Source organism: Cuculus canorus, chromosome 7 (genome assembly GCF_017976375.1).
Source record: "Cuculus canorus isolate bCucCan1 chromosome 7, bCucCan1.pri, whole genome shotgun sequence".
Lineage (NCBI taxonomy): Eukaryota > Metazoa > Chordata > Aves > Cuculiformes > Cuculidae > Cuculus > Cuculus canorus.
In genome coordinates this window covers 12,878,554-12,905,390 of record NC_071407.1, presented here as the reverse complement: position 1 = coordinate 12,905,390, position 26,837 = coordinate 12,878,554, and the positions used below count along the sequence as shown (strand labels likewise).

Below are 26,837 nucleotides of genomic sequence, written 5' to 3'. Positions count from 1 at the left end.
GTGAAAACCAATGCTATAAAGAAGGTCTTGGCAAGGAGAAATAAAAGCAGCACAACAAAACTTCACCCCAAAGCACACAGTAAAACTGAGAAAGAGGGAAACACAAAAAGATTTAGATACTTAATTTCCCTTAAAGGGGAGATGCCTTCAGAGCCCTGCTGCAGAAAGAGACCCGTGCTTTGCCAAATTCCAAGATACTTTTGTGCTAATTTTCCTCCACAGGGATGATGCAGTATCTCCTGTGCCACCTATCAGGCTGGAGGAGGGTAGTGACAGCTCAAGAGAAGAGAAAAGGTGTGAAATGACGACAGATCCCAGGGGGTGCAAAACATTTTGTCCGAAGAATCTGCAAAAGCTTGAGCTTTCATTTGTACAAAGCATTTTTGGATAGTGGGACAGGAAGGCACTGGTGGGATGCAAAAGTTCTTTCCAAGGTGAAGAACAGTTGAAACTGTTCCAGTTTTCTGGTTTCTTGTATATTTTGTGACATTTTTTTTCTTCCTCTATATTTAATAACATTTATGGCTAAACACAGTATTTTGCGTACCTACAGCCCCTTAGAGTTCACAAGGACACTGCACAAATGGCATTGAGTATAGCCATAAGCATCCAGTGTTCAAGACAGAAGGCAGGAGTCCTGGCTCCGCGTTTTGTGCTCTAAAACGCACCCAGGGCAGAACCCCATCACCAGACTTGATGCAAAAGGAAAGAGATAAAATAACAGCACAAGATGCTGCTTTTGAGAAACCTGCCTCATTTGTTACGATAAGGGAGAGTATTACAGATTAGCTGGCAACACATGGAAGGAGTTGCCCACCTCCCACGCATTGTTTCCCAGAAAATGTTTTTATAAGTTTAAGACAAGCTGCTACATAAAGTCATATAAAAGAAAGACAGAAGCGTGATGACAGATTTACTTACATGAGGCTCAGGATACGAAGATGCCTTTGCTGTTAAAGAACTGTCTCAGAAGCACTGCTCCACTTTGCTTGTTAAACAGCAGAAAAAGGCTGTTTGTGTTTATCTGCTGCTCCGGGAGGTGGGTTGTGCACTGAGAACAAAAGCTACATGCAAGGGCACATTCTCTCACCCACTGGCACGGGCATACTCAGGGACAGCTTTGCACAGGACAAGGTCTATCTTCAGCACCAATAGCCACAGAGGAGGGGCCCTCTGGGTGGATTGCTGCACCATAGGAATTGCGAGGAAGACCACACGTTTCTAGTGAGGAGGCACAGACTCGTAAAGGGTCCTGCGGGAGCAAAAGATGTGTTGAAGCAAGAGCCAAGATGGTGTGGTTAATGGAGCACACACCAATGGAATGTCTTAGTAGCTCCTGAGGGAGAGGTCAGGCAGTTAAAGGTCTATCCAAGGCAGATGTGCTCGTGTTAGCTCACAAGTCAACAGGCACAAGAGTCAGGGATGGAAACAGGATAAGGCAGGCTGGGAGAGAACAAAGCCAGTAGGAAGGACAATGCACTTTTGACACATCCTTCTTCCACCCACTTGGGAAGGTACCTTGGACCAGGAAAGCTCTGCTCAAGCTCCAAACGACACAGCTGCCTGACTGCTTGAGCAGCCACAGGCAAATCTCCCTGTGCAAACAGCCCCACGCGGCTGGGGACATCTCCAACAGAAGCTATCATCAGCAAACATCGCAGTAAGGGACACAGGACAAATGCTGGAGCAGGCAGCTGAAGCAGAGAGCAGAGGACACCAAGAAACACTCAGGGCTAACTCTGGACAAGGACTTGCAAATGGAATAATCTGGACAAGTGTCACAGGGAGCCAAGCCTGCAGCCCCAAAAGGACTGATGTAGCAGGAGCTGAAGCGGACGGTAGACTCCTGAGCAATTTATTCTTCTACAGCACACTGTGCTCCCAGTACTTACAGAGATTTGGTTGAGGAAGAAGAAGGAGATCCAGGAAACCACCAGCCCTCCTCCCTTCCTCCATGCTCACACTAATACTTTCCAGAACCGCCATGGGGCAGAGTCCGTGCACAAAAGTAGCTGCTTCATCCACATCACAGCTACAGCTCACAGTGCCTTCCATGCTGCTGCAGCACATGAAGATGTGTGAACTGGTCTTTGTGTCTCTCCTGCACAGATATCTGTATCTGCCATTCATTCCAGGCAAGTGACTATAGACGAGGTGATTCACCACAATTCAGGATAGGAAGGCAACAAGACAGACATCTAGAGATAGAGATCCCTCTTCACACGCTTACAAGCAAGGGAGGAGCGTGTGTTCATTTGGAGGTCTGGGGGGGCAGCAGCTGAAGCAGAGAATTTAAGGGCATCGTGCATCCTGGTCACACTGTAACCTAGGGCAAACAAATCCAATGTTTCTTTGCTGCATTTTCCCCAAATATAGCATTTTCCAAATATTGATACAGAAGTTGACCCACTCTTGCAGATCCAAGGAGGTGTACATCAGCAAGCCAAAATGTTGGTGTGCTAGTAGAGTTCACAAAGGCAAATAACAGAAAGTATGTGAGAGTCACAGTATGAAGCTAAAATTCAGATCTGTTCCAGGAGCCGGATCTGGTGACCTCTCAAAGCCACTTTCATACTTTTCCTTCCCTAGCTCTAAAACAAAACCCCTATTTCCCAGACAAGAGGAGAGAGCGTGTTCATGTTGGGGCTGTACCTCGAGGTCTATGATGAGGTATCTCTATAGAAGGGCAATGCAGTACTTCTGCCATTACAACCACCATATGATTTGCGTAACACTTTCTTTTCAGTATTATTATTAGGAACAATCCCTGGGAAGATTCTGGTTTCACTAAAAAAAGAAAAAAGATACATTATAGAGAGCTAGGGACAAAAATAATCCCATTCCCATGCGGTTTATGCTATTTAAAGGGACATAATACCTATTTTTGAAAAGACCAGTTTCAGAAGACAAACAGCTGATACCTGTCAGCACAGAGGAAATTTGGAAAAAACAGACAAAGTTTTTTTCCAAAAGCTGTAGGTGTGCCTGAGATGGCCCAAAGTATGGGAGCAGAAGCATCCTTTGTGCAACAGAGCCCAGCCATCTCTTTGGCAGAACACAAGTGGGGAATACTTTTTCTAACCCATTTTCAGAGGAGAATCTTGTTTTTGAGCCATGAGGCTGAAGACTGAACATAGCAGCACAGGACCAGGCATTCAGGGAGAGTATTTTGTCCCACGTTCCCATATTTCTATTCACTGTGTTGGCTATGGTCAAGTGGGAAAAAAAAGGTGATGCCATCTATTCAGCACAAATTGTGATTCCATACAATGGTCTGAGTTCTCCTCTGCCAAAGTATCTGGTGGTTGGACAGAAGCCACTGAGCTAACATCTGTGTCTCTCAACAAACAACAGTTGGTGTCACTGAGGAACTAACAGACAGTGGGAATTTGCCCCAGATAGCACGGGATAAAGCAAGAAAGTCTTATTCCTCCTGCATTCCCATTGCATCCCCCATGCCATCTGCCAGGGCAAACCACTTGCCTGGACCCAGAGGTGTGAGAATGGGCTGAGGTGAGTGCTGGAGCTGAAGGACATGAGTAGACAACAGGGACTGCAGGAGGACCAGAGGGATGCAGCTGGGAGTAGTGAGATTTCACAACATGGAAACCAGGGCAGGATCACTTTCGGTTCTGGCACATTCTGACCATCATGCAATTGCTGTGAAGCATGAACCTTGTCCTGGGCTATAACCTGGAGGTAATTTAGGCATGTCTGCAACATAGAAAATCTCAAGCCACAGACTCTAGAGTTTGGGTGCATTTAGATCTATGTGTTCTACTCTGGAATCATCTCAAACTCCACCAAAAACATTGGGTAAAGAACCAGCCCAGACAAGGACCACATTCAATTTGTCTTGGTGCTGCCCATACAGTTACTGCCACTAACAACTCATGATAAATCAGCCGGAGATGTCTCAGACACAGTGTCTTCAGAGGGTGATGCTCCATCCACTGCTGTATCATTTATTCTGAGGACTTAAAAGGTTTGGGGCAACTGCAGACATGACAAGGCTGAACATAGAAGAGTAAACTTGCTTTTGTTTGTCTATAGTACTAATAGGCACATTATGTAATTTCCTTGGCTTACTGATGCAGCAACTCTGGTTACAAGATGGGATGGGATTTCCTTGAGGTCATTCCCCCAAACTGTGTGAGTTGTTATTTTCCTGGCTCACCCACAAACGGAGCGGTTTGCTCTTCTGAAACAGTAATGTCCAACTGTTGAAAGGTTTTGCCAATCAAAACATTGTGGCCTTACCCCATTTTAATAATCCGAGGCATCAATCTCCCCCTTAGCATTTGTTTGATGTGTTCTGCACTCTGCTGAAATATCCCCTCCAGGCCTCCCTGAGCTCAGGCTCTGATTGAAGAGAGATGCCATGCATCAGGTCTGCAGCTTTCTTGCTGAAATGTTTAGCAGGGAAGGGTGGTAAAATGTATTTATTTTCATGTATTGAGGAAAGACCATATATTCCAGCCTCTTTTTTTTCCATCACTCAGAGATGGGCCTGAGGCCAAAACGGTGCTGCTAAGCTTGTTTTCTATTTAAAACCTTCATTTTTATTAATAACCCTTTACAGCCTACACACCAGCACTGCAGGAGTTGCATTTCCGTGTTATGTCATCGTGAACCGTTATGTATTTAATTCCTGTACCCACAAACCCATATGGACATCATTAAACACGCACCGTACAGTATTAAAACTGTGTTCCATAAAGTGTGATTTAGAAAAAAAAAAAAAGACCTATGAAGTGTGGGGTTTTTTTCTCTTAAGGTCATGGGAAAATGAAGAAGTAGGGGAGAGAGAAAAGGTTCAGCAGTGGTGTGAGTTAGCTTATAGCTCTCCATGCCTGCAGACCAAAACCCAGCCTGCCTTATCCACCACGGAAGATTAATTACCCAGTAACTTCAGGCCAGAGATGATGAATTTCTGTTTGGCAGACCACAGAGAAAACTTCTACAAAAATTACAGGTTACTAAACAGCACAAGGCCTCGATGATGTTATTTCTGCCAAATTAGGGTTTTGTCACTTCTAAAAGAAGCTGCCTTTAATGGGACAAAAGAGCATTTTTCCCCATATTGCTGAGGGTTAGTTATCAGGGCCGCTAACAGAGGTAAGGCGTAGATCCTTGCCCCAAGCATAATACATGTGTGGCACAAGGTTTGTTCCCTCTTTTTATTATGGTCCCAGACTGGCTTGTCCTGGCTGTGGTCAATGCCAGTAGCACATCCAGCAACCAGGTAACTTCTGCAAGGCAGCGAGGTCAGTTATCCTCAGCCTCAGGATTTCATCTGTGTCCAAGACACTAATCATCCCTGTGTTATCTCTTATGTGGGAACAGGGATGAAAAGTTACAGGAAAGAGAGAAAGTGATGGAAGTAATAAATCAGAAAGCAAATAAACCCAAGGTACAGAGTGCCAGTGGGACAAATAGAAATTAGGATAGTAACGTTGGGGAAAGCAGAAGAAGGAAGAAAACAATATTGACGGGATGTAAGGAAAATGAAAAAAACCAGCAATAGTTAAAAATGACACAAGAAGACAAATGTCACTATGAGGCAAAAAAGCTTATGCAGTCGGACATGGTAAGAAAGCAAAAGGAAAACAAGAGATAAGAACAACACATCTTAAAAATGTCTGGCAAAATATTCATGTATGCATGTAAAATAGGAGACAATTAGTCAATTGCCTACAACACACCCCAGACAGCTTACAATGTCCTAGGCCTTTATGCTGGAGAGAGACCTACTAAAGCCTGTTTGATGCCTGAATATCCTTTGATCATGGAGTAAACACTAGCTGAAACAAACAAACCACAGTGCAAATAGTATCTGACAGGCTTTCACAGCAAGTACAGCCACAGAAAGGTATTCTGCATAGCCTTGTGCTTATTGCATTGTCTCAGATAGCCTGCACTGCCTTATGGAGACTGTATTGCTGCTCTGTCAATTTTACAGCTACACAATTAAAAGGCGCCCTCAAAGATACAGGTGAAGATACATACATAATGGCTTTCAAGCCCTTTTCTGTTTTCTTTATAGGATATTAGAAAAAAAATCCATGCATAAAAAGAGTATTCAAGGCACACAGAACTTATCTGCTGTATAAGAGCCCTAAATGCTCAGTCAGCTGAGCCACTCTGCTGGTTTTGCTGTGCGATATCTGTGTTTAGGAGTCTCCAAGAAGAGATTATATCTACTTTCATCCCTTAAAAGCCATTGACTTAATTCAAGTTAAATCTGTTGTGTTGGCTCCAAAGTCTGTGTGCATGTATTCTATACAGGTCTATGTCCAGGCAAGAGAGAAGAGTTAACGTGATTTGCAGAGGAGTTTCCTGATGAATGAACCTCCTTTATATCCCAGCCTGGTCGAGAATTTTCCATTCCCATCAAACAAACATACACACGAATATGCACACAAATAACTTCGGGTGCACATGTGCTCCAGTTGAATTCAATACAGTTGTTCACTGTGTAGAAAACTACCCACGTGCACAACTGCTTGAAGGAGGAGGGCCACTCTTCGGATGAGGCTGACAGCAAGTTTAATATTATCTAGCTGCATTACTCTGGAGGTGAAATGTCTCTGCAGGGCTTTGTCCTGCTTCATTCAAAACCTGGAATTTGCTTTGATGTTTCAAAAATAAAGCCTTAAAAGAAGAAGCAAATATGATTGGCAAAACTTCTTCAGGAAACTTGCAAAGGACCATTACAGCCCCAAACTCTTAAATGTTCTATTTCGCATCAACACCCTCTTAAACTGATAGTCACATCTTCTACTTATACAGCTCCCTGGCATGTGAGTATATTTGAAGTGAATATATCTAAAATGGAGATAAGATTGGAGATTTTCTAGGCACGTATTAGGATAGATAAAATCATGGCAGAAAGTAACATTTGTTTGTTAAAGCAAAAAATTATCTGTTTGCTGATATTAATTCAATTTTTTCTCACAAATATCATTTACCCTCCCAGGGATAAAGACTTATTGGGCAGTAAACTAGGGCTCAGTAGTTTATAAGTGTGTTAACAAAAGAATTAAATATAAAACACTTGTCTTAAATCTGCACGGACAAAATTTTCTGATTTATGAGGATGCTGAATGATTGAGGCAAGACTATTTTAATAAAAGCCTTAAGAGAAAGCAGACAAAAAAGGCAGTAATTCTATAATGCACTGGAGACAGGCCTTCCATAAGAAAAGAGGGGAAAGGGAGTCCTCTGATGATGCCTATTTCATCCCTTGCTTAATAATCCAAAAGCATCTAACTTTCAGACCACTGCATTTTTCATAGGCTGGAAGCACCACAAAGCATCCTTCATCAGCCTGGCCTTTTGGCAGTCCTCCTTCTCCAAATGCAAATGCTACATGTGGAAAAGGCAGGAATCCTCTCTCCTGCCTGAAAGCCTCTTTTTAACTCCCTTCCTCTACAGAACTACTACTTCTTGCAACCACTCACTCCAACACACTCCTTTATTGAAAGGATTCAATGCTTTTTCCTCATCTGATGGATGTCTGCTTCTTCTTCAAGTCCCAGCTGACCTTCAGAGTCTGCTCACTAGCTAGCGTGGGGCACCCTGCCATCCCTCAGCTAAGCAACTGTAAAGCAACCCCCTCTCAAACACACAGATGAGCATGAAAATGATAACAATGAAGATTAACAGAAGCTTATTGTCAGACCTGGCAAGAAGAGCATCTCATTAGCTGGTGTGGCCTGTGCAATTCAGCTGCCGGGGGTTCCTCCTCCCCCCAGGGGATGACACTGATGCATCACGAACATTAATAACATTGTTAGTGCGTGTCCAACAGAGCCCTGCTTTGTGCATCGAGACGACCTGGCAAACAATACGATGCTTTTCCACTGACCTCTTGCTGGAAGAGTTTAAAGCTGTTTAAAGGGATGTGAATGACTCTTGCATCTTTCTCTAGCAGCCCTTGGCTTCACTATAAAGATATGTACGGAGGGGAAGGAACTCGTTCAGACCCAGAAAGATTCCTCAGTCTCCAAGTTACTGGCTGCAGGAACTACAGAGATTACGTGCAAGCTGTTGAACCTTATTATTGGGACCACAGGAAGTTAAGTGCTCGGTTTTGTTAATCACACGCTTCCCCAAATTTGAGAAATGTATTGCTAAAATGTCCCCTTCTGTAGGAAGTAATGTAGAACACTGGCAACATGTATTGGTCCCCACTACAGAGGAAAAGTGACCCCGGTTACTCAGTCTGCATTCCTTGTTTGCATTTGCACGTATTTTCAAGGGGTTGATGACAGCTTTGCACCCCATCTTCTGGTCCTAAGTTCAGAATAGCTAAAATCATTCTGCACACCTGAAGTGACAATTTACTGCACCAATGCTGGTGTCACAGTGCTGTGGCTGAGCTTTTTCACAGTGAAACCCTCCCAAATATTTTTTATTTGGCAAATATTTGTAATACCAAAAAAAAGTGTTGTACCAGGCCTTGCTCTTCAATGCATTCATGAGCCCTTTCTTCGCTTACCAGATGCTGGCAGGGGAGAACGAGATCAGCCCTGTGAATGATGGTCTCCAAGATCTGCTCACCGGAAGAGCAAGTTATTTTAAGTAGGCAGGACCAGACACACAGCAGCACCTTGAACAGTAGATCAAGTCCCAACCTGAATGCCATGGCACAAGGGGTCATCTACAAAACTGTTCACTGGATGTCTCAGCACATGTCTGTTCACACTACAGCCACTCTGCTGCTCTGTAGGGCTGATGAAAACTATGCAAATTCTGACGTTTGGGACCTTGTTTCAACACGATCGAAGGGGTTCATTTTTGGTAAAACATTTTCGTTGAAACAATGCTGCTTTTTTAGCCAGATTTAGAGGATAACCAACATCTCCACCAAATACTGCATTTTGCTGGAAATAAGATTAACATAATCTTGACATTCTCAGGAACTCACAGCTCCTCTAGCAAGAGAGAAAAACGTTCTGAACATAAGAAAAAAGACTGAGATCTATCCAACAGGGAGCAGCAAAGATGGCAACATTGCTAATTCACTAGCGAACCAGGGTCAGCTTCAAGTCTCTGATGAATGCTGTCTCTGGTATGAGTCATTCACACTTCATTCCCAGCACACTTGGACGAGAAAGGAAAAGGTTTATCTGTTAGATATGGTGCCCCTGCCGTCCTAACCTCACAGTTATTGCAACAGGTCTCTTTTCATAAAGCAAAATAGACAGTTTTTAGCTTCCAACATTCAACATTTTGCTCCTTTAGATTTTCAAGCATGAGGTATCTCAGGTTACTAGTGATTTTTGCGGTGGTTCCCAAATAAGCCTGAACTGCTCTGATTTTTCAAACCCACAAGACTGTAATTGAAAGCAAATGTAATCAGACATATACAGTGTTCTGAGGTTCACCACAGTGCGCTGCAGTCAGCATTACTGGAGTGGCTATTAAAACTTGGAGCTGGGAAAGCACATACAGCTTGTAAGAATCCAGCAAATAACCAGCATTTATTAGATTAGACTAAAGCATTGCAAAGCCATAGTCAATCCTCTACTCAGAATACATCCTAGGTCTTTTAAAATGAACATCTTCCCTGAGCTTAGGCCAATTGTTTCAAGAGATGTGAATGGAAACAAGGAAAGAATTCTGCTTTGACACAAGAAATTCTGCAATCCTTATATCCGCTTAAATCTCTAATAGTCCATTATTGTCAGGAGAGTCATTGCAATCAAACTCTGGCATAACTGGAAAAAAAAGTGGCCCAAAGACATAGGGTATCTTTGAACCCAGGCAGACAACTCTTGCCAGAGATAAGCAGTAGCAAATCCCTTCCATGAACTCCCAAACAAAATGCAGGCATTAAAGGGGTGGGGGTGGGGGATGGTGGTGGTTTAATTGAATTCCCACTGGCACTTGAGTCTGCACTTAAAAGCAGGTCTAGGGTTATCTGTGAAATTTCAATTAAATCAAAAGCTTTGATAACATGATAAGTCATTCCAGAGTTTGGAGTCAAAACATGTCGTTATTTGATCCTGTGCTTGTGTTTCTGGGAACAGCATGCATGAAAGACAGTCAGCTGCAGACCAGTCAAGATGATGGAAAGGGTGGAAATGAATCTACCAATAGATCACTGTGTCTCCTACAGTCAGAGCCACTTGAGGTGTGGTAATTTTTATACATCCTAAGACCTAAAGAAGGCACCCTATTCCTCAAATGTTTTTTTTTTCTTTCCAGGCTTGCTACAAGCAAGATTTTAAACAGTAAGAACACTGGGAGATGAATGCAAAACTGTGTGGACGCAAACATCAAGCTTTGTGTACATAATGAAATGGACTTCCATCACCAATCCTTTGGTGGCAAAAGGTGAAGAGGTGAAGTCAGGTGCACCGAACAATAATTGTCTAATGTGTTGTTATGATACAGCCAAGGCAGTAAGGAAGCCCAGCTCTCCTCCTAACTCAAAGCAGAAGGCGGTGGCTCTCCAGAGAGACCTGACTCATTTTACCTGTTATTCAGTACTCTTTGATTGCTAATGCTTCCTCCTCTTTCTTCTGTGGTAAGTGCTGGATGCTAAGGGCAGCACCAGAGACCCTCAGAGTTCAAAGCCCTGTTTACCAAGGAGCATCACCTCTGCTTCCCAATGTTTAGACAGAAATGCTCTAAATAAATAAATGTGAGATATCAGCTACACCTGGCCTGTAGCGAACAGCATTAAAACACATTTTTAATCAATGCCTTTCCTTGTAGCATATAGTACTGCCTGATAAAATCTTATCAAACATAATGAGATGTCTTATACTGCCCACAGCCTGTCCATAATCACACATGGAGTTGGAGAGTTGGACTAGGTATGTGAACGCAATAAAACTGTTCATTTTATAACCAGGGAGCCTACTGATCCTCAACAGCATTAAAAATAAAGGGACTGTCCAGATAAGCAATGTCAAAATTACACAGTGATCAACAATAGGAAGGGCAGAGCACTGAAAAGTTCCATCTGACCCCAAGCGCCACTGGGGAATAATTTATCACCCTGGCAGCAAACACCCCATTGAACACGTCTATCCCTAGTGCCCTCCTCTTTAGAGTGGAAAAAGATCTTCATTAAACAATAATGTGGCCATATTAAATATAGACATTGCAATGACAAGCTGGATTCTTCTCCATGGTATAATTATATTTGTAACACAAGTGGCCTATTCTTGTTTTTCAGAGACATGACACACAGAGGACAAGACAGGCTATATTCAACTCTGTCGTGTTAGTCAAAAGAAAACTCCACCTCATCTCCTGCTGCCTGGCAGGTCATGAGTCAGTGGTGACAGATACCCCATTGCCTGCAATTAACCTGCTGGCAAAGACTCACCAGAACAAGAAATCCAGATAAGAAGAGGAAGTCCCCATCCCTCTTCCTCTCCTCAGTTCCAGGCTTACCCACAAAGCACAGCAGGAACAGATACTTCTGTGTGGACCTAAAGATCTCTTTTGCATTTATAAGCACAGGCAATTCAACCCTATGGGCTGAATTTGACACCTATTCTAGGATGTCAAACCAAGCATCACCAGGTTTTAAATAGAGAATTTCAGAAGATCCTGTGGAACTGAACCAAACATTTTTAGAAGTGAGAGCTCACAGATGATGGGTGCTCCAAATCCTTCACAACAAGCTTGATAACCTCTGAATCCAGTTATCTTGGTTCTGCTCGAATCCTGTCTCATTAGACCAAGTTTTGCTGACTGCCAGATGAATAGAATTGTTCTTTTGGCTCTCTAACTGGTTTTGCATATAGAAACACCAGGAGAAAAAGCATTCCTGACAGATTTCAGAAGTAACGCTTCTTCCAATATTGAATGATGATTGTAAAAATAGATTATTTTTCTATCTGGTCATTTCTAGAATTATATTATGGAATGAATGCGGTTTCTTTACCAGAATCAAAATCCTCTTAGCAAACCTCTGAGACTGACTGCACACCTGCAATCATACTGCAGATGCAGCTAGGAGATGTGAGAGGCTTTCTAACAGCACAAAATAAATCAATGAGGTAGTAAGGAGCAGATTTCCCAATTCCCTGCATTAACCACTAAACCAGTCTTCTCCAGAAGGAAGGAATTGCATGGGTTAAGTTAAACATTGAGCAAACTATTACTTTCTAATCTACAAAGTAGGCACTAGCAAATTACCGGCAGTGATTGTTCTTTTAGGATATGAACATAAATTACTGGACAGGAAAAAGGCCCTCAAGCCAACAGGCCTGGCATTTAGTTTTTCTAAAGGCAACATCTCTGTATTTCAAAACACCTCCTCAGTCCCAACTCTTCTACAAAGAAAAAAAATATGTATTTGTGCTCATAAAAAGTAAACTTTTACTAGCACTGACACTACTCTTGTGTTTGGCCCCAGCAAGGCAGGGTCCAATGCCACTGCTGAAGCAGCAGCATGTCAACAAAGCTCTGATCTCAGTCACATTCTGAGGGGTTTCTGTTAAGTCTGGTTATTCTTAATCCATCCTGCGCCTGTGACAACACGCCACTTTTAAACCTTGCAGTATGCTCATAACCAATCCAGGGAAAAGCTATTTCTGTACGTTTGGCCATAAGCGCCAAATGTCAGTGCATTAAACTATCTTTGCTCCTCTCCCTGCCTCCCTTCGCAGTCAGACCAACAAAGCAGGAGCAAACCCAAATGCATATATTCAAGGCAAGGAATAAAAGCTCTTGCTGTATAGTAATAGCAGTGATGTATGCTATTCCAGCTGCCATTCTCCTACATCTTTTTAATGTGGTTGCTGAACCTATTTCATCTAATGTGCTTTCTGTTTCCCCTGAGGTTTATTGCTTGATATTTATCTACATATAATTTCTTTTTTCATTTTCTGGATGATTAGCAAAAAGATTCGAATCTTCTCTCAGGAAGGCTGAGTTATTTGCTGGTATCACTAATGCTGCAGCCAATAGTAAATTTCAATACTCTCCATTTGATATTCAAGCCCAAATCATCTACACATTGCAAACAAAAGGGAAAGTCTCATGTGAAACTAAAGAAAAGGACAAGTAATGCATCCGTCATTTCCTTTTTTTCCCCTTATTCCTAGGCACTCCTCCATCCCTACACTGGCTTAGTTTATTTGAGATAACAATCTCCAAGTAAGACCTTCTCAAAATCACAGTAATACGCATAGATGAAAGGCAGCGTACACTGTCGGGTATCTGGAACTGCAAGACCCAGCAACTGAGCTCCCGCTTTCTGGGTCAGAGTGGACACAACCGGGAATCAGTCACATTTTCCTCCTCTGTTTCTGGGGCGGAAGGCTGCCTCACCTCTCGGCCACGTATCTGTTACAGTCACAAACTGGAAAGCACTTCTGCCATCTAGAAGCTGAAAAAAACCTTTTCACAACAAGTTTAGGTGCTGAGGCCAAATATTTCTATGTAAATACGGCCCTAAAACAGGCACCTTTGAAAAACTAATCACAGGTGCACCACCTAACTCAGATGTTCAAAGACCTCAAAGAGCTGTGGTACCTAATTCCCACTGACATCAATGAGAGCTGGATGACTAATTAGGAGCAGCCAAGCAAGGCTCTTGGCAAACTCAGCCCTAGCGGCTTATTGCATGCTTAGCAACCTAAATCTAAGCGAAGGTGATGAAGTCATTCTTTGAAAATATTAATTTTTTCTTCCCTTCAGAACAGCGGGCCTTAACTGCCTTATCCTGTCACCATCTTTATTCAGAGCTTTTCCTGCTCTCTGGTTTACAATTTAGTTAGCAGCTGATAAATCACGTAAAAGTAAAACTTCTGTCTTTTTCTGATTTTGCATTTCTTAGGGAAATTAATTTCCATTCTGCTTCTCTCTGGCGCAATGAACTTCACTAAGAAATGCATTCATTGAGCAGTCACAATGCCACTGCCAGGTGTGGACTGTAACACCAATTGTCATAAAATGCTGCTGACCACCTACCTAAACAACGTGAAAATTATCTGTACTGTAAATCCTGTAAGAAAGAGCAACCACACCGAAAAAGTGACAGCTTTCCTCACAGCACTTTTGCTCAGAGATTCAGCAATCAAATGTGTTGTAAAATACAGTTCTAAAGGGATGAAATATAACAAAAGTATTACAGAAACATAAGGGAAGAAATACAGGGGATGAAATATAAAGTATTTGCATAGTATCAAACAAATCAGAATAAGTATAGACATTTTACAAGTGAAAATTTTTCCTCCTCTGCCAATAGGTAACTGATTTTTATTACAGGGCAGATCAGAGCAGACCTGGGAATAGCAATAATCGTATGTAAACAGTCACACTTGTGGATAGAAAAAAGCGTATTAGGGAACTGTGCTTTAGCACTGGTAGACTCATAAACGAAAGTGTGCTTCTCTCACACGGTCAGTGCAACTAGTTATCCTAGCACCTTCTTTCCAGATTCCTTATCGGAAATTTACAAAAAAAGTTAAGAATAAAGGGAGAATCTAGCTTCCATTTTACAGCGTCGGCCTGTCAGCCGAGTATCTGAGTGTTACATCAGTATTTAAGTGACAGAGATATGATCAGTAAAGCTCATAGCTACAGACTGCAGTAGTGCATTTCTGTTTTTCAGCAAAGGCATCTTCATCACGAAGTCCATTTTCCATATCAATCCTCATAATATTATGTCATGTACCTAACAAATTCCCTTGTTTTCCTGGATTTGCATATCTTTCGAAAATCAAATTTTATGATTCTCAGATACTGAACACTGCTTTATATTCAGCTGTTCGTATTATTACTGGTGATTTAAACAGAAATCTCATTTGAGCCTGCATGCATTTCTGCATGGAGAACTGAATCCTTGGCTCTTTTTCGGCTTTTCAGACTGGATCCAGACCCAAAAAGAAAAAGCAAACTCTCACGTGAGTGGCCTGGCTGTGATATTTTGAACCTAACTGCAAAAAAAACCCTAAAAGCAGTGGACCATATGCAATGTCTAATTGATTAATCCCACTCTTTGGGCATTTCTGTTATTTCTAGTAAAAAAGAGTCATTAAAAAAATGGTTTCTGAGATTCTGTTTGTTGACTATGAGCCCTGGCCTGACCTCAGCCTTGAATGTAAATCTCTGGTAGAAGTCTGAAATTAATCCAACTCCAGCTTAGTTATCAGTAATTATAATTATTAACAGAAGTATCCAGTAAATGAATGGCTTTCGGTGACATGGTGTTTTAACTTAAAATAATGGAAAACTGAAAACGTACTTCCTTCTCACCTTACAGTATCTTCTCCCATAGCAATGCAGGATCTGGTCCTTACAGGGGCTTTGTAAAAGACACAAGCCCTGCCACACGTGCTTGCCCAGATACTGTATTTTCACATATTACAAACCTAGGTAATTGGAAAACTGCCTTTACCAGAGTTGATCGTCTGAAATTTGCTTTCTCTGCAGCTAATCAGCAGAGCAGAGTGAGAGCAGCAGAAGTGGCTGCTCAGGGAACAGCAGCTCCAAACCCTGCCTTGCACACCTATGCTTTAAAGCATGATGGCTCCCTTGCAAAGGACATGATTTCCCCATGTGAAACGGTCCAAGAAAGCCTCCAGACTACTCCATGGAGGGATTTAGCATCCTCCTATGATCTCTCCCGTGCAGCATGAAGGAAATCTGCTGATGGGAGCTGTCTGACCTGGAACTAGCTCCGCTGGCAGGAGCAGAGTCTGAGGAGAGTGTCAGCCAATTCAAACGCTCTGATTTCTTGTGACATCTCTCCAGCTATCTGCCTGTAGGCTGCTGGACGCAGAAGAGGTTTAATGGGGCTGAATGGAATACTCTCCTGCCTGTTGTCACAGAACTCAAAAGCCTGGACCATCACCAAAACAGGAAACAGAAAACCTGAGCTGTGAATCCAGCCCAACAAATTGGTTGGATTATAACAGTGCTGGGAAAGCCCATCTTTTATTATAATTGGATTGCGTGTGGCTCAGCACGACAGGCAATCGGAGCACAGCAGCAGTAGGAAATGACTCTGCAGGGAGCAGCCTGCAAGCCAAACACGGCATAACCCGGAGAGGACAGTGTGCTGAAGCAGAAAGGAGGCAAGGGTAGGGCAGATGAAGAGTTATAAGGAAGAAGCCAGGAACACAGTTGTAAAAGTGCCTAAGGCACTATGTGGAAATGCTGGTTTCTTTTAGGACAAGAGGAACAGAAGTGAAAGGTACAGCTTCACAGCTGAATTACTGCAGTAATACACAAGTTACTGCACATGCATCATTGCAAGTCATGGCTCAGCAATTAAAGGCATGGATAACTCTGCACATTCCAGCTGGGAGGTAAACCACACTTTTGTGTGACTTTCCTTGAAGTTTAAGCTTTCCGTGCTTTTCTGGGTGGAAGAATGTGCTCAGTCACTTCTCTGTTGACAAGCAATAACTCAATGGACTCTCTGGGTTCAACAACACAAATGCCCATGGGATTAAGGCTACACTCCTAAAAATTATTTTATTAAACTTTAGGTCAGGCTTTGTTTGATGAGGCTGAGCTGCTGCAGAAAAACTGAGCAGGGGTTACAAAACTAAAGACTACTTCATTATGCACAGAGGGAAGACACGAAGGTGGCACAAGCCATCCCTTGGTGGCCAAGTCCCTCACTTGGCAGTATTACCTCTGCTTTAACGCAGACAGTTGAATGCCATGTCTATGCCGGTATATCACCACTTCTGCACTGAGGGCTAAAAAAGCAGCTGAATAAAACCATAAAATGATAAGGGTAGTCTAGATGCCACCTACAGGCTGCACCCTTACCATCCCCAGTGACATGAACGATGGATCACGAGGTTCAGGGAAGACTGAGTTCACAGGGCTTGAGCACCACTGGCTCAGTGTTTCTGGAGGGGCTTGGCAGAGTAGCAAAATGAGAGAATAAATCGAGGTTTTCTCTGACTGATAGTGCTCCTTCCTTCAATGACTGCTGAGGCTGAGAATTGCCCTGGAGGCGTCCTTCCCCTAGACCCTACTCAGTGGTCCAGTGAGGCCCAGATCTCCTCCCTCCCTCCTAGTTCACAGAAGAAAAACACTAAGATGTTTCTGTTGGCTTTTACATCATCTTTTTGTAGAGACTAATCTTCAGTTTCAACAATACATCTTTTGTGAAGCGCTCCCAGCAGAAACCTTAGACACCTTCCCTAAGATTTGTTTGGTTACAGAAGATGAGGTACGATTTGTTTAAACCCAGCTAGATTAATGTCTTGCAGACATTAGTGAAGTGAGATTTAATCAGGTTATTGCTCTACATTTTCCAGGGAAATAAATCACACTTATTAGTAGGTTGGAATAAGATTCAAAGCTTGGGCTGAGAAAATTTAGTCTTTAGTTTTTTTATGGGGGAGTGAATAGATAACTTGAAAATTGCTGCAAGGCTGTCGAACAGGAAGCTTAGCAAAAAGGCCTTCAACAATTCCTAGGAGGGAAAAGAGCAAGAAAACCATAATGGCTAGTGCCATTATGGTCCCCAGTCCCTACCTTGTGGAGGTCCAGTCCTGACTCTGTTTTACTCAGAGGGTCTATATCAGTACAGAAAGCAGACTGGAGTGTTTAACAGCATTTAAAGCAGACTCCCAAGGCCCATTTGAGATCTTCCAGGCAAACTCTCCCATAATAGTGGGGACTTCACTCCTCTTCTGGGTGCCTGTTTCTGCCTGGCATATAAGGACGTCTCCTTGCACCAGAGGAGAGTCGTGGGATCAAGCAAACTTTGCAAACCTTCTTACAGAGCCTAAATGGAAACTAGGTCAGCAGGTCTCAGAGTGTAGGCATATCCTGCTACAATGGTTTGTAAGTTTGCAATATGTGTTTCACAATGAACGTGCAGCTGTATTTATTCACCCAGACATTCTTCTAAAACAAGACTGGTGAGAAAAAAAAAGAAAAAGCTGCTCTTTTTTCCAGATCTCTGATTTTAAAATTGCTATTTTTCCCATCCAAAAGACCCCCAAAAAGTAAAAAACAAAGTTGGATTAAACTGCCAAAGTCCTCTCCCCTACACCAGCAGGAGAACAGACAGACGAAGCCAACACAAGTCTTCCCACTAACTACAGGTTAACCTGCACTGGAGTGCCCAAAACCCCAAAAGCTTTATCTTCATTTCCCCTTACTTGACGGGCTGTGCAAACACTGAAGAAAGCAAATTATGGTGACACATCCTGCAATCAAGTTTCAACCTTCGCAACAAAGCAGCACAAAATACAATGGGACCAAGTAAAAATCTTATTGTGGAACACAATAAAACATATCCTGTTCGGAATGAAGCAGAAAAGGAAATATCAGGCAAAGCAGCATGGCTGCTTGTAAATACCTGCCTGACAACGCTTTCGCTGGATAAATTAGTCCTCTGAACTCTGACTGCATCAGCATGAATCAGCCTGCCTGCTCCAAGGTAAAGGCTACGATTCTGTTTTGTGTTCAATGGGAACTCTTTTCCCAGCCTTTTCTTGGCTTCCTGCTTAGAAAGAATAGACTCTCCAGAGACAATTTTGGATCTGGACCACAATCTTTCTCCCTTCAGATAATTAAGTATCTCTGGGCAGGAGTACATTTAAAGAAGCAGCTGGCAGTTATGAGCCAAATGCTTACTGGCAGGATTTCCCCCTGCTACTGAGCCAATGCGTTTTGGGAACTAAATGACTCTCTGGTGATAATTATCAGGTAAAACCTACAAGCCAGGGGAGGTTCCCTCATTAGAACCATCAGCAAGAAACAATGCAAAGCTGGGAGGAGGATGACTAAAAATTGTGTCTGAGGGTTACTTGACTCCCCTGACCTACACATACACACTACGTGGGTTCTATGTAATTGCTAGGCATTCACTAGGTAATGTGTGAAAACCACAAAATCTGTTCCCACACCTACAGCACTAAGGAAATGAAATAGCCTTTTCCTTTCAGCTAATCAAATGAACCAAGGAACACTGGAAATCCATCACAGCACTTACTCTTTTGGAGGATTAAGGTCTTCTGGGCGAGCCTCAAAAAACCTGAAGACTTCATCACACTGTGAAATATGAGGAGGAAGCCGGACCAGTGCCTGCAAAACAAAACGGGGAGGGAGAAGCACTTAGCAAAGTCAAGTTCAAGATATGGCCTCAAACATCTAAACTACCAAGCGAGAGGAGGCACAACCATCCTGGTAGGGAGAAGGGAATATAAAACGAAAGCATCATGCCTGGCTACTTACACGAGAAGAAAGGAAAGTACATGTCTTGAGTGCAAATGTGAAGTAGAATGCAATGAATTGAGCCAAGAAATGGTAACGTAATTTTTTTGTAATGTGTACAAGAGCAGAATTTGGTCCACGCATACAAATCCATAACACTGAGTAGATAAGTGCTCTGTGACTGGGACAGCCTCTGTGACGCTTGTTTGCACAGCACCTCAAACAATGCAGTTAGGACTTAGGGGCTTTATGTCTATGCACACAAATTCAAGCAGTGAAAATCTACAAACTAAACACCCACTAATAAAACAGATTAATGTGCGCCATTAAGCTTTACATAAAGCACTGTCAACAGAAAAAGCAGAATTTGCTAAAAGAAACCAAACAAAACAACAAACCAAACAACAATTTTCTCCTAAATTAACAGAAAATTAATTAGGAGGTTTCACAGCACATTCTGCTAACAACGTCCATGCACTCAGCAAGGCACAGGTACACAGTGCTTGTCACATTTTCACATCTTCACAGTAAGAGTCATTGGGTACTGGAACAGGCTGCCCAGGGAGGTGGTCGAGTCGCCTTCCCTGGAGGTGTTTAAGGAACGGGTGGATGAAGTGCTTAGGGACATGGTTTAGGGAGTGTTAGGAATGGTTGGACTCGATGATCCAATGGGTCCTTTCCAACCTTGTGATTCTGTGATTCTGTGATTTAGCAATAGTTTGGGAACTATACAATACAATCTGGGAGGCAACCACATTATGTTGAAGTGTACTGGAAAGCAAGACTTCAAACCACAGAGACAAGTACACACAGCAGAAACATGCTATGAATTTGCTGTTCAGACTCGGAGCGTGACGGTGCCCAAAGATGCCAAAGAATCATCACCAGCCCATAAAGATGGGACAGCAGCTCCAAGTGACAACTCTGAGATTGCCTCCAAAAATAGCCAGCAAAAAAAGAGACTGGAGTTGACCTCCTCCTGTGCTAGCTTACATTGAAAAGAGGCCACAAGTTAAACATAAACCAAGCTTCTTAGAGGTGTTGTAAACCTGTTTGACAAAATGAGACTGTCTGGCTCTTTTACTAGCTAAAAGTAGGACAAACAATCTTGAAAAACAAATGAAAAACTGCACCAGAGGTAAATGAAGGTGTATTAGAGTGAACTGGTTATACTAACCTATGAGACACTTGATTGATCTTGGTCAGACACGCCAAACAGCCCAGCCAAAGTATGAAAGCAGGGCAGGGCAGGGCAGGTGGCTACCCTCACAGCTGTTTTTACTAAGCTTTAGAAGTGGCCAGTTTTGTTTCCAAGACCACTCCTGCTTGGGGATGTGGCTGAAAAATGAAACAATCTTGCTCTGAAACTGCAGGTCTCCAGTATTAGATGATGAGGACTTGTTTTGAGGTAGCGTGAAATCCAAAGCAAATTGCTTCTAGACACACAGCTCTCTTTTCTCTGTTTGAGGGATGCTATAAAAACACAAGAAAACTCCACCGGATATCAGTAGGCCCATGAAGAATGAAGCTCTGGCCTTCAGTCATATGCAACTGCACTACACAGCAGAAAAGGATACCTTGCAATAAGGAAGCAGCGTCAGATGCCAAAGCCTGGCACCAGCCTGGTGGGTTCAAGTGCCAGGGCACGTGTACAGACCACTGCTGGTTGCTGCACTAATGCAGGATGAAACATAAAGGGTAGGGCTGCAATTTGAAGGAATGATGATCTGGTCCCCACCACTATCCCCTCAATCTTGCCATCTTGCAATGTAACAAAGATTTGAGCTCTCTGTCCTTATTCTTAGTACATATAAACACCTGCATCCAGCTGGCAAATCAAGACTAACACTGGAAAGTCGGGAACTGCTGGGGAACAGTAACTGTGATGGTGTGTTGGAAGAGAAAGGGAAATGCCTTACCAGCACAAGCTAACAAGGACAGACACGACATTAAGGCATGTTTTATTCAGCTCCATCTCAAACAGGAGACAGACTTATGCAGAGGAGCAATGCTGCCTAACAAACAGTGGATGGGGCTGAGATTCATTGACAGTTCTAATACTAACACCTTTCTCGGTTTGGGCAAGTTACTCAACCTCTTTCTATGCAATTCAGCAGAGGTATATCTTCAGTTTATGAAATTGTTATTTCATAAACAATGCTGAGCAATAACATTTATCTACTCTGCAGAAAGGTTATGAGGCTCAGATATTTAATAACCACAGTGTGCTTTGAAATCTCAAAAGGTGTGATCTTGTGCAGTTAATGGCGCAAGACCAAGCACTGCAAATGACATGTATCATTATTAGTGAAACATAAATACCCAAGTCATACCTATCGCAGGAGGTCCTGGACATCAGACACCTTCTCAAAGAGACAGCGCCTCCCTACATGTCCCTACAGGTGTTAGTCCTGCCCAAATACCAGGCTACAGATGTCAATACCAAGCTGGAGCATAGAGTGGGTTTTCAATGATGGAGAAGCATAGATTTTACCAGTCTGGAGATTGGAGATTTGTGTTTCTAACTCACAGGACACTTTAGGAAATCTGAGCCCCCTGAATCAGTGATGCCCGGTCAGAAAATCTCCAGAAGCCTTGTGGTCCCACTAGGTCAAAGGGGGATAACAGGAAAGCACCTCTGTGACTCCAAGCTTTCGCAGACAGTGGATGAAAATGAGCCAAAGCTGTTGCCACACCCAGCCATCCACCTTCCCACCCCATGGACACAGCAGCCCTGGGGCAGGGCTGGATCTCCTGCTTCAAATCACTTCACAAAGTGCTTTAATTTTCAGACTTGTGCACAGAGGTGGAATGAAAATCCACCCAGTGGTAACTTGCCACTGCATGTTTTTCAGGGAGCTCAGGTGTAAAGTCTGCTGCCAGTGAATTTTAACTTGTTTTTGTTAAGGAACACAACCCAAAGAACTGGTAAAACCCACTAAGAACAGGTAAGAAAGCGCAAATGAGGGTGTAAAACCAGGCAGAATTGGTCTATTGATTTGGGACAGCAGCAGGGAGAAACAACGCTGTTTTAAGAAGCAAAGGTCTCTCCAGTAAACATACAACATCCACCCCAGAGCAAGCCAAGTCCAACAAGATTCCTGTGAGCAAACAAACAGAACATTGAGGAGATGAGGGGCACTGCTGTCACTTTGCAAGGGAAAATGCAAGTTTCTGGCATTTCCAGCAAGATGGTTCCGGGCAGAGCTGCAACAGCCTAAAAGAAGGACTGCAGGGTCAAGGGAAGAAGGGTACAGAAAAAGGAAAACAGATGGTGAAAGGATGGAATGGACACGGAAGTGACATTATTCCTGGCATGTGAAATCAGAGGTAAGCGTACACAGCTACAAATAGTAAGCACTCAGAAACAGTAAAGAACTTGCACAGGAAAGGTGAGAGATAAAAAGCGTCAGTGAACAGAATTCAGCCTTGCACAATCACTGAGTATTATGAGTAATAGCATGTTTCCTTGCTCTGCATGTGAAGGCAGACGCACTGCTCAGACCTCACATGCTCCTTCAGAGACACACTTTTATGTTATTTCAGCCTCTAACAATGCCTGTCACTCTGTTTTACAGGTTTCAGACACTCTCACAGAGCAAATTATTTGAAAGGCTATTGAAATGCAGTAACATTAGGCAAGGCAGGAGCAAGCAGCCCTCGGTGTTGGGGATGCCCAGCTCTCTACACAAGGCTGGCTCACCTGCAGGCAGGCTGCTGCATGCCACGTGCGGTATTTAAAGCCAAGAACCAGGCAGAAGCTGTGGTTCATCACTTATGATTATGTGAACTGCAAACAGCTAGACTGCACTGCAGCTAGAAGGCTTCACAAAATACATGTGAATGTGAAAAAAAAAAAAAAAAAACCAAACAAAAAAACCAGGCAGGTACTTGAAAAGCTGAGCTGAATGCTAGATGTTGCATTTATGTGCATACATTTATAAAGAAGACGTACATGTAGATCTATACAGTGCATGTATAGGTGTGTACCTATATACACACAGGATGTTCACTCCACTGAACTCTATGTGTTTAAAATGGGAAACGGGTCACACTTGTTTATCCACTTTTATAATTGCTAGAGAAAGACCAGTGCCTTCAGGGGCTGCTCTGCCTATCCCAGCATGGCTGTCTAGCTCTGGGTGGGGTGAATCACTGCCTGTCTCTCCCCACAGCCCATAGAGGCAGTTCAGATACATAGCTTCTAGATCCCTAATGTTCAGTGGGGTCAATTCCAGCTCTGCAGAGTACAGAGCCAGCTGGCAGTACCACGTGGCTATGACTCCCTGACTTTTCATATTAAATATCCTTTAATTATCGTTAATCATTAGTGCCAGATGGTTGGGAATGGTCATGAGTCCAGCCAGAGGGGAAGGTGCAATTAAAATTGTTAATTTCATTTATTTCAGAGAAAAATTACTTTTCACTTGCATGAAAGCACTTTCTGTTTGTTGAAAGCCTCAAGTAACTTCAAGCTGGAACCCAAAGCGCTGAAGTGTGGAGGCTGGATGGCAAACACTGACAGTCAGACAGAGAGGTGGATGAAGTAGTGACTCAGACCGGAGAAGGGGGGTAGATGTAGGAATAAATAAAACACTGTGGGGAGACGGAAAAGAGGGTGCAAAGTTTTGGAAGTAACTGGGACATAGTTCTGAGCCTCTGGCATGGAAAGACCATAAGGCAATGGAAAATGAAGCTTTATTCCAGGTGCTGAGAGAGGTGTCACAAATAATTAAATCTTATTACTGCAGCCAATCTAAATGCATCAGAATTCTGAAGAGTAGACTTAAAAATTATGGATAAAGTTGCAAAGTTTTTCACTTAAACTCTTTTATTCTTGAACAGGATGAATCATTATTCCATCTTCAATCAGCACTAGCTTAGTTGTACAATGGATAAAGACGGAAACATCTGTGTATCTGTCTTGACAGGTTCAAGAATTAAACCTTGAAAGAGAGGCAGGACTGAGAGACCAAGAGGGAAGTAATTATGTTTTGGACATATGGTCTTTCAAATTGTAAATATTAAAAAAGAATGACCAATATTTTCTGGCACTGATGTGACTTACTCATATAATTTCTATTTAGCTGTTGTGCATTTGGGTACTTGAGCCTCACTATAGAAAAGCTCAGAAGCCTCAACTTGCACTCACCGCCAATCAGCACACCATGAAGGTCTATGACAGATTCAGGTGAGTGTTTATGACAATGAGTCTTCACATCTTAAGAACTCCCCTGCACAAAGATGTTTCCCTTAATTAAGACCAAGACATACAGAGATGCAAGTCTGCAAATGCTTGCCCGAGTCTTCCCAGAGGGCTGTGTAAGGAGAGAGTGGTGGTTTTGTGACCCACTGATCTGAAAGGCCCTTCTTGATCACAGGATTGTACATCCTGGACAATCATACACCGGAGGTGTGTTTAGGAGATCAAAAGCTTAATAAATAAAATGCCCCTGGCAGGGCAAGGCTATGAAGTTGCTCTTTCACATTAACAAAAACTCCTAAACAAATTAAGAAAGCCAGGTCTGATAAGTCCAGATAGCCCTAAATCACGCTAAAGCAATTCCAAACCTACAGTTCAGAGAAAAATCTTCCAGAGATACCAATTGTCTGGCAAAACACTGTTTGTATGGTAACTCACTCAGGTTACCAGTAAGGACATTCAGACCCTGCACTTTCATGCTTACAGATGAGAAAAGTCCTGGAAACCTTCCCCTGTGTGTCCCACTCCTCTGTTTTTCATTGCAACTTCAAAGATTTCTGTGGTCTTAGCAAAAACACTGGCCTAATTATCTCTGTGATGGCTTTTCTTTCAGCTGGTCCAATGCAATGAAGAACAGCGCAGGCGTGAGGGGTCAGGAGGCCTATGCTCTACGGTGCAGAGGGCTCATGCCTTTGATACAGAACATTTTGCAGACCTCCCCTTACTGCGAAGTCTCCCCACTAACTCTCAGATAACCGTTGCCTGAATGTCACTGCTCCTGTGCCAGGTGCAGGAACCACAACATGGCCCAACCGCAGAAGTCAGATCTGCTTCTCAGCCATGCAAATCACCACATTCTGTCAAAGACAGTCTGTGAAAGCCAAAACAACAAACAGTCAAACAGTTGCATCACTCATTTGCCAGGGTCCATTTGTGCTTTGTCTTTCTGGGGTAGGTTAAATGGATGAAGAACCTTCATCTGGCAAAAAAATTGCCACAGACTTTGCATCTGAATCTGCCTCCGTCCTCTGCTTCCTCACAGATTCCAGCAGACAAAGATCTATTGTCTTATTTATTCATTAAATTATCCCAAGTCAAAATTTCATTATCAGCTTCACCCACATCATTCCAGCCTAATTCTCTAAATTTTTCAGCATCAAGCATGTTGTCTGCCTACCCATTTTAGCACTAGTGCTGAGACATAAGCTCTGCACTTTCTTTATAGAAGCAGGACTGAACTTGTAAAAATTATGCTCTTGTTCTACAGCTCTATAAAATTTTCTAAAGAGCCAAAACATCCACTGGTTAGGGGAATAAGCACAGAAAACAGCTAACTCTTACAAAGAGGTGAGCATGATTCTACTCTCAAGTCAGGCTAAAACACACATGCACCAACAGCTGCTACAGAGTAGGAAACAATAGTGAGTAATATTACCTTGTATGCAAAAAAAAGTCATTTTCCCTTTCTTACACCAAGGGGGAATTCACTGCATTTCACTTCAGCTTTCTACAAGTTAGCATCAGAGCTAAGACAGCCACTCAGGTCTCCTTTGTGGTTACTGCTAAATGGAGAGAGACACACTCACTCACATCTTTCTGTCATTCCATGTTAACTTCATATTAGAATGGAAAGATTATTGTAAGGTTAATGAAGGTCATGTTCCCAGAAAACTTGTAAGTGGCAATGTTCAGTGAGGGTAGCAAGAAAGCATTTCTGAACCTTAAGCCTCTGCTAAGCCCGAGAGTTGAAGTCCTGTTCCTGCTGAAGCTCAGTAACAGAACTACCGCTGACTTCACTGTACCAAGAAGCTCTCCTACAAGCTGTTTCCCTAAATTCTTTGTAACTTTGAAGTTCAGTGCCTGATTTTCATCAATATTTTCAGTCTTGTGGACTTACATATTCTGGGCCAGATATGAAAAAGCAATAGCATAGGACAACCATTCTTTGAATAAATGCAAATTGGAAGAACCACAATTACTCAAAAGACAAACTTATTCTCAGAAAATGTCTGGACTTGGAAAGATTGGGAGACGTATGAATTGCAACTCTCAGGTCCCTCTGTTTATTTACACAGTTTGCCAACTGTGTGCTGTGGGATTTAGGAATGATTGGGTACGTTCTGTGCCAGGCAATGACATGACCAACTATCATCGTCATTTATTCCCTATAATCGGGAGGAAGCTGCAGCAGAAGGTAAAGAAACCAACCCATAACTGAATCTTATAACCAGCAAGACATCATAGCTACTTCTATACTGTTTTTGAAGAGTGGGCACAAGTTTGCCCACCATACTGGACACAAATTAATGACCAAGCATGGGTTTGGACACAAACGCAGGGGATGTGAAACAAAAAAACTTGGCGTTGCTTTATCTGCCAGTCCTGGCCAAAGCTCTCACCTGCCTGCAGCCCAGACTGTTCAGGCAGGGCCACGGTCACACATGCTTCAACAAGATACATCCCTGGACAC

General features: G+C 42.8%; 1 protein-coding gene across 4 annotated transcripts in view; it reads right to left on the bottom strand.

The window, feature by feature from the left end:
• SH3PXD2A (SH3 and PX domains 2A) overlaps window positions 1–26,837 on the bottom strand; it is a 253,653-nt gene that overhangs the window by 118,277 nt on the left and 108,539 nt on the right. For all 4 annotated transcript variants that reach the window (XM_054071937.1, XM_054071939.1, XM_054071938.1 and 1 more), the window contains exon 5: window positions 18,944–19,035. In XM_054071937.1, coding sequence (XP_053927912.1) covers window positions 18,944–19,035 — 92 coding nt within the window. The remainder of the gene's footprint in view (window positions 1–18,943; window positions 19,036–26,837) is intronic.